Below are 9,557 nucleotides of genomic sequence, written 5' to 3'. Positions count from 1 at the left end.
AAGTTTTGCACAGTCGTTACTTAATGTTATAAAGTGTTGAAGGTTTAAATAAGTACTGTTTAATTAACAGTAAAATAAGGTCATCTACTATCAAATCAGCATCATGAGAACTGAATTTTGATAAGTTTCAAAAGAAATTCACTTCAATATGGAGTTAAGCCGAAAAAGACTGCAACACTGGCTAAAGTTATATAACAGAGTTTAGTTGAACATTTGGCCAATTCAAATAAGTAAAACAAAACTAACATCATAGAGATATTAAGATCTATATGTTAAGGGCCAGTTTTTCAAGATTAATTTTGTAGCTCAATGTTGTTATGATAAGCCTTATGCTTAACTATCATCCCTGCCTATGAGCTTTAAGTTCAAAATTATATATGATTTTTTAAACTTATTAAAATTGATATCTTTTTCCTAAACATTTCATTTTAAACAAATAATTGCTTAATAAGTAGGGAAAAAAAGTTATCTACTATCAAGTCTGCATCACAAAAAATGAATTTTCAAAATATAAATATTTCAGGACCTGTTTAATAAAATCAACAAAATGTTAAGCATTAAGTAATTGTTTTAAATCACTTGAAGGATTAATAACTTTGCCACAATCCCAAAACATATGTTCAATTGTTTCTGGAAAATTTCTACAGATTGTACATCTATTGTCTGGTTTAATTCTCATTTTATTTAAAATTGTATTTGTAGTTAAAAATCAATGATTGATTATGTATTAAAGCTATCTTAGCTTTGTACTATAAGTGGTTTTAAAGACATTTACATAAATTTCTTTCCATTGATTTCCCTGGAGTATTTAAAATGATACTGACCATGTTTACTTAGGAGAGTGATTGGGGGAATTTGTGTAATTTCACACACACATTCTGTAAAAGTCCTGTGACCCGAGTTTTGACACAATTGCTTTTATAAGATTTAACCGGAAATGTTTAAGTGTAAACAGATTACTGAAGAGAAAGAGGTTCATAAGAATGACTTATAAATTGCACACACATAGTTTTAGTGCCTCTAATAGTAACTTTATGTTTGTTTTGTTTAATTAACATCCTATTTCACAGTCTATTGTCAACTCTATGTAAGGGACGGGCCGTCCATGTAGTGCGGTGTAGTTTCGTGGGTAATGTTTAGGCGAGGTTTGCCTGTATTTTTGGGAGAACAGCGGTCTAGTTCAAGTTGAGTGACATTCTTGTACGCTGCCTTCCCTACCTGCAGGGACCATGAAATGTTAAAAAGTTTGATCTTATATCATATTTTAGTTGAAATTCTTCAAAACTATAAAACGTTCTATCTTTTTAAAATTTAATATATTCATTACTCCTTTCCTGAACCATTTTTTTTGTAAAAAAAAAACCAGGTTTGTTATTTATTTTGATGTTACAATTATACCACAAAGGATTTTCACAAATTTTATTATTGTAAGTATTAGACCCATCTATTGTTTTATACCATGCTTCAAGAACATCTTTCCAAAACAAGTTTGTACATTCTCTCAAAGTAATTTTGAGTTTTTGAAGTCCACAATTCGCTAATGAAAATTTATCCATATATTTATCTGCAATATGCATCAAACTAGCATCATCTTAATAAATCCGCCTCACCCATGTTGCCTTGAGACCTGTTATAAAAGATTTTTAATTTATCATTTTTAACCCACCTTCTTTATATGACTTAATTATAACATAACGTCTAATTTTGTCTGTTTTGCCACACCAAAGAAATTCATATAATATATTGTTATTTTTTGTATATAAGAATCATTTGGGTTTGGAAGCGCTATAAAGAGGTGATTGAATTGCGAAGTGGGTTTAGGTTTTTATGATAGTTATTTTCCCTGTTGGAGATTTCTTCGTTTCCGCGAGTTAATGAGAGATTTCAGTTTAAACAAGTTTCTTGTGGAAATTCAATTTTACTATTTTATGCAAATCAACATCGTATTTTATACCTAAAAGATTAAACTTTGTTTCCTTCCCATGAGAGATTGTGTGCATGTACTTTATTTATCGTTACTGTACTTTTTGCTACCTATCCAAACTACCTGGGTAAACTCTGGCATAATAATCAAAGTGAACAGTCGGACAAGGATGGCCAAAGTCGGTAAAATGTCGGTATAACTGTAAATGTATCCAGAATAATTTCTTATGAAATAGAAAAATAAAATCTCTCGTGAAGATCTGTCTGCGTACAAAGAAATTAGTTTAAAGTATAGGAATCCTAAAATGTCCTCCCGGCTGACTATGTCCGTGGTTACATTTCCACGCAGCCTCGCTTTCAATGCTTTCAACTTTTCTTCATTTCAATGGTCAGAACTGGGAAACGTAAGCAGAATTTGACCGTCGTATTATTATGTGAGAACTCTTGGAAGGCTAATGAACGCGTTTAGACTGGTTTTCTTTGCCCGGCTATTGACTTTAAGCTGTAGTAAAGTAATGTTTAAAGAGTTTTCTTAGCCATCAAGCATTACATAAGTATCGTCTGCAAATTGAGAGAGCAGTAATTTATCAACTACAATACCACGTATGTCTGAATTATATCTTAATAATGTTGATAAAATCTCCGCACATAATATAAAAAATATATGAAGAGACCTGATCCCCCTGTCGGCAACCGCGCTCAATATCGAAAAAATTTGTCAAGTTACCTCCAATAATGATAGCAGAGGTGAATATTTTTTTGAAAAAGTTTAATCAAATTAACAATTGATTGTCAAAAATTGAAACAAAAATAAAGTTTTTGAAATAAATTTCCAAGAAAACGAAATCGAAAGCTTTTTCAAAGTCAATTAACAAAAGAGGGCCAGGTATATTATGTTGATCAGTATATTACAATTAAATCGTAAATCAATCGTGTATTTTCGCCAATGTATCTACCTGGAATAAATCCAGTTTGGTTATTACTAATTAATTTGGTGATAACAGTTTTAAATCGTCCCGCTATTGTGCCAGATGCCAGTTTGTAAATAGTATTAATCAAAGTAATAGTGCGCCAATTTTTTAACTGATTACGTGGTTTATCTCCTTTAGGAATGCACGTTATAATTTCTTGTTTTTGAGTAACAGAAAATTCAGTAACCATATTTGACAATCTGATTGAAATACAGATCCTTATAACCACTCCGTTATATAAAGGATCTAACAAAATCCCATAGGGGGTCACGTCCAGATGACCTTTATACCACGTGGTCTTCAAATAAGATACATTTCTACAGCTTGTCACATTCATTGAAAACGATATTTTCGTCCCAGTATACATCTTCAATTAGCTTTATTGTTCCCTTTGGGCGAGATGACTACATAAACCAAAATAATGCTGACAGTTTTTTCAAACTATTTCGTCCCTGAAATTCACTGTTTCACAAAATTTTGCAAGTAGCAATTTGATTGGCCATTTCCAAGTCACCTGGACATGACCCCTAATGGGATTTTCTCAGATCCTCTTATCAAACGTAGTGATAATAAGGATCTGTATTAGATTGCCATATTTGATTGACCTGACTATGAAATGACCAAATTGCTTCCAAAATACTTTTAAAAATACGGTTGAAATTTTGATGTTTTCCCCATCTCAGCCTTCTAAAGATAGAGATTGAAGGGGAGATAATTTGGGTACATTATAATGACATAATACCTCTTCTAAATCAGCATAGCATTTCTTTTGTATATTTTTTTTTATAAAAAAGTTTAGTTTCCTTCAAAATGTCTGACTGCTCTGTTATAACTGTTCCATCATCCTTACCTATTCTAGGAATAATTTTACTAGTAAGATTTCGAGATTCCACAGTCCACAAAAATATCTTGTTGGTTTTTCACATTCACCTATCCATTTAGCTCGATACCTAATCATATTACCTTTCAACGTATGTTTTCTTAATTCTTTCAGTTCTTGCTTTTTAGAATAAATGCTATTCAACTAAGTATCACTTGCAATTGTCCCAGTTTCTAGTTTTTGAATATCTTCTATCCACTTCTTTTCCAAATTATTTTTGTCTTTCTTTTTAAAAGAAGAAAATGAAATAGTCTTGCTTCTAATTTCTAACAATAAAATCTCTAAAAATAGTTGGTCATTAATAACAAACACCAAGTCTTCAGAAGGAATATTTACTATTTTATAATGGTGTCTAATCTTGCCTGTTTACATGGATATCTTCTGCGCCAAGTATATCTTGTAGCATCAGGGTTGATTTCTTTAAATGTGTCAATAATTCCAAGTTCCTGTTTAATTTCCATTTTTGTTTGATTAATTAACGTCCTATTAACAGCTATGGTCATGTAAGGACGGCCTCCCATGTATGCGATGTGTTGCGTGTATGTTGTGCGAGGTGCGTGTTTTAGGAGACTGTGGTATATTCATGTTGTGTCTTGTATAGTTGAACTTTTGCCCTTTTTATAGTGCTATATCACTGAAGCATATACCGCCGAAGACACCAAGCAACACACCCCACCCGGTCACATTATACTGACAACGGGCGAACCAGTCTTCCCACTCCCTGTATGCTGAGCGCTAAACAGGAGCAGAAACTACCACTTTTATAGACTTTGGTGTCTCTCGGCCAGGGAACAGAACCCAGAGCCTTCCTTACAGGGGCGAACGCTCAACTCAAGGCCTTAGGAAAGATAAAGTCAGTTAGGAAGAAGAGAAAAGATAAGATCCTAAATTTAGTCGCCTTTTACGATCGTGCAATAGGGGCAGCAGGTACAATTCTAATGCCCTACCTGCAGAAGGCATCAACGTCGTCGCCATCAAGATTTAGTGAGAGGGAGAGATATTCCAGACAGGTCTAACCCTTTGGAAGATTTATCTGAAGATGGTCCCGATTTCGCTTTAGGGCAGACACTATTTTATTCATTTTGGTAACACTTAGAAAGTTAGAAAGGCAGACGAGAAGGAGCAATCCCCTTCCTCTGGTTCTTAAACTCCTCGCCACATTGAGATTTCTCGCGACAGGTGGTGTTTTGCTCCCTTGTATCAGACACATCTGAATATCTATCCTCGGTATCGGTCTACAGATGTTTGACCGTTGTTTGTAAACAGCTTGCGGAGATGGCCAGACATTATATGTATATATGCTAACAGGCCTACAGGCAGACGATACTAAAAAGCCAGGGGTGTAAAAATCCACTTGCCCGACGCCCGGGGCAACCAGTTTTTGAGTTCGGGCAAGTAGAAAAAGTTGGTTCACTTGCCCTGGGCAAGTGACAGCTCAGTGAATTTCTGGACATAATTTTTCTGGTGCACTAAGTTTCATGCTGTATGAGACTTATAACTAAATACCTGAGGAAACAAACCTGCCTAAATATTACTAAAAATAAATAATTTATTTTAGGATTAGAAACCAATTTTTATTTCACAAAAATAAACAAAAAATCGAAATGGGCATAACTGGGTCGCTAGGTGCACCTTCAGTTCAGAGACGTTTTTTCAGACATTTAAGCTGATAAATCCAATAATTAACTGCTTTTAAGTTATATACAAATGCTCATTAGAGCTCACTTACATTATTAGTTGTCTAACCATTATTTTTAGCCATAAGAAAGAAGTTTTTCTCTGTAAAAACGATCTCTGTTCAAGGTAGGAAGCTGCACTTGGGTACTAATAATGGAGCCGGAATCCGGTTTCCGGAATTCAGGAATTTAAAAAATAAAAGTGATAGAGAAACAAAAAAGAAAGTTAAAAATCCAAAAAATGCTTCAAATTAATTGCTTTGTTAATTATTATTTTTCTTATAATAGAATTAGAAATGATTATTAGATAATTCTGAAGTTTTTATTTTTTTATTTTCTAGTTACACTGTAGACTGCGATAAAAAATGGTGTTTTTTTTTGGGGCAAGTAGAATTTAATTTCGGGCAAGTGAATTATTGGGCTCTACTTGCCCGGGGCAAGTGACTTTGAAAATTTTTTTACACCCCTGAAAGCTTTTTTATAAAATCGCTGGTAAGTTGAACCTGAAACACCATCTAAAAGCAAAGTAGTATTCATGTCAGCTTGACATCGCGTTATGTGTTTATTAGTGACGTCAGAGGTCTAGGTCATCTGACGATGGGAGGTACTAATGAAATGAATTGAACCTGAATGGACCGGACTTTATTAGGCGATCGCGATATACTTAAAAATTACAATGCAATTATACAGTAGAATTTCGACCAGAGACAATAATTAATGTATTATGTTGAAAACTTGGATACATTTGACTTGTCAGTTGTATATTTGGGTTACCACTAATCTATCGCTCGGAAAAACACTCGGGCTTTTCCGACAACTTTAAAAGGTGCACGCCCACCACAACAAATGTACACGTCTATGAATATAATGCACTATAAAACAATTTTCACTTAAGCTTTCTAATAATTTTTCACACATAGACAAATTCTACAATACAGCATGATGTTTTACAAGAAGTAATTAACAACAAATTACATTTTTTCCCTTTTCATTTTATTGAATATGAATACATTGTACATGCTAGCGCTGTACATACATACATTTTTTAGGCCTAGGTTACATGTGTTTATATTTGGTATTTGTCTTTTGATGTTCCAGTGTATTTTTCACTATGATTTTTCAGGATTTTTTTTCTGCAGGACAGATTCATTTTTTTTACAAATACCCTGGTATGCAAAACAGTGTATGACAAGTACACCACACCATAGTGATTTAAAGGATTTACCTCTATTTCCCTATTGGGCCCGCCCCTCCTGCCCCCAGGGGGTCTGGGCCATGTAGTACTTAATGACTATTAGCAATTTAAATGAAATGTTGATGGACGGACGACAGATGGATGGACGGACATAAGCTCACTGGCCCTTTGGGCTAGGTGAGCTAAAAAGGAAATAACATATACAAGTAGTTTGATATACATGTACATTTGTATACATGTATATATATGCAATTCAATATAGAGATATTAAGGTATTTGTTTAGTTGCTGAAATATACTGTTTAACTTAATTGGATAGTATAAATAGGACAAAAACATTTCATTTTTTTGTTACATTATCATTTGCTCAAATTCAGCAATCTGTATAATTAACAATTCCAATTAATATAGTCCTAAAACAGAAATGAATAATTGATGCAGAATACTACATTATGCAGTATGATTACCAAATCTAAAGCTAATCACTTATCAGTTCAAATCAAATTTTATAATTCTAGATATGAAACTGTAAATAAATTAGTATATCAACCAAACACTCTACTGGTATTTAATTGGATTACAGGATTTCCAAACGTCTTAGGCTGTGTTGATGGTACCTTTGTCAGAATTTTGTCTCCAAAAGAACGTGAAGGAGAATTCATAAACCGAAAAGGGTTTCATTCTCTTAATGTGCAGGTAAAGAGTCAGCTATGGTCAAGATTTTATAAAAAAAAAATCAGATGATATATATATAATGTACATTTTTTGTAGATGTAAACATGAAACAGTGCACTTGCACTCAACATTACTTGAACATCTCAATAGAAAAGACAGAGATATATAATTGGGAGAGATACTTGTCAAAAATAAACTTTGAACCTGAAGCATAGCACATGCTAATTTCACATTTGCATTTTACATTGAAATATTATTACTGCTAAGGCAACTGATATTTATAATTACATATGAGTGAAAGTAAGCATGTTATAATATCTATTTATCAGATGGTATGTGATGCCAAGTTCAGAATTCTGAACTGTGTAGCAAAATGGCCAGGATCTGTGCACGACAGTAGGGTTTTTCGAGAGAGCAACCTGTGTATTGCATTTGAAAGTGGTATGTTCATTATTTAGTAATATGGCTCTACATCTATCAGAGCATCCTCAATAATCCAGGGGATACTATCAATGGCATTATATCCGCCCCAGGAACAGAACACACAGGAAATGTAGTCCTTTGATGTATATCAAAAGAATCAAGAAGGAAGAGATGGTAAGAGCCAATGCTATGTACGCATGTTAGGTTATTCCTAGTTCCTGCACTCCTCCACTGGATACTCGAGGGTATGCAGGGTGATAGTAAAATAATGAGAATCAATGATCTATTGTTATTTTGTCAAACGGATATGACGTCAGTGGATATGACGTCAGTGATAGTGACCCATGGGGTATTGAGGATGCTGTCAGAGACCATCGAAAAGAAAACAGACGCAAAAAGGAAGTTCATAATAACAGCACAATATCAATTAATTTTTATACTGCTGGAATGATGAGACAATCTTTAACCACTTGTAAAATTATCGATCATAATAAATCACTACTTTAATAGAATTAAATATTAAATTCATGAAATTTGCCTCTGTCAAGTTAGCAATCATATGGGCTATAAATGCCAACTGAAAGACGTTCAATGCTTAAATACAATTTGCTCAAATGAAACCAATTAACAATGAAGTTGACACTGTTTTACTCTAGATCTATTGCTCAAGCAATCACTGTTCTGATACCACGTTTTAATTCAATTGCATTTTTTATCCTGAAAAAACCCCACTAAAAACTGGTCATTTTCAGGAGTACATCAAGGATTCCTTCTTGGGGACTCTGGTTACCCCTGTAAGAAGTTTCTTCTTACTCCATTCATTGCTCCAACGAATAACAGTCAGGCTAATTACAACAGAAGCCATGCCAGGACACGAGTTTTGATTGAGCAAACCTTTGGTATACTTAAGCGAAGATTTAACTGCTTACATGATGGGATACGCACATCGCCTGAAAGGACATGTACAATGATAATGGCGTGTGCAGTTCTTCATAACATCGGAATTGAGCGAAATGATATCATAGATAACGATTTCAGTGTAGAAAATGTTGATGACGTCAATGTAAATCTTAGAGATGACTGGGATGGCACAAATGTCCGAGACTACTTGTGCCATGCATACTTTCAATGAAGTTAAATTAGCTTTAGACTCATAGAAAGTAGTCTTGGACATTTGTGACATGTACATACATGTATATATATGAATAAATCTACTAATCCAGTATCTATGTAATTAATGATCGTAATGGAAATATAAGTAATAAGATAGGACATACAATTGATATGAAGCACATCTGTCAGAAGTAATAATAGAATACACTAGAAGGTAAGAAAGTCTTAAATTACTATGTTTTATCTGGGTTTTTTTGGCCTTTCCTCATAGATTCAGACAAGTTCTAGTATTATTAAACTTTTCAGACAAATTTCAGTAGTATCAGAATTTGTTAACACTAAAACTTGTCTGAATCTATGAGGAAAGTCTGAAAAAATCAGATAAAAAGTAGTAATATCAGACTTTCCTATCTCCTTGTGATAGCGCCCGTACGGAAAGAATATTTATCTTTCTTCCCCATGGGCTTCATATCAACTGCATGTCCAATCTGGTATCACTATCAGTATATTGCTTAAATACATTTATCCCATAACTATGCATGTTTTACAATGGAAAAACCATGTGATAAATTCCATAGCAGTTGTAAACACCTACAGCGCCTCTAGTTGTTCAACTCTAAAATCTCTTGATTCTGATTGGCTGCCACTTTTAATAGTGTGTTTTGTTTTAGAAAACATTGTATTTACAGGTAGATGCTTATT

General features: G+C 33.7%; 1 protein-coding gene across 1 annotated transcript; it reads left to right on the top strand.

Moving 5' to 3' along the window:
* The first annotated feature begins 7,079 nt into the window (after window positions 1–7,079).
* LOC138325191 (putative nuclease HARBI1) lies at window positions 7,080–8,874 on the top strand. Its single transcript, XM_069270676.1, has 3 exons — window positions 7,080–7,340; window positions 7,649–7,760; window positions 8,495–8,874. Exons 1-3 carry the CDS (start codon window positions 7,080–7,082, stop codon window positions 8,872–8,874), a joined length of 753 nt encoding a protein of 250 aa, XP_069126777.1.
* The last annotated feature ends 683 nt before the right edge of the window (window positions 8,875–9,557 follow it).

Source organism: Argopecten irradians, chromosome 6 (genome assembly GCF_041381155.1).
Source record: "Argopecten irradians isolate NY chromosome 6, Ai_NY, whole genome shotgun sequence".
Lineage (NCBI taxonomy): Eukaryota > Metazoa > Mollusca > Bivalvia > Pectinida > Pectinidae > Argopecten > Argopecten irradians.
The sequence above is the reverse complement of the archived record's forward strand: the minus strand, read 5'-3'. Positions and strand labels throughout refer to the sequence as shown.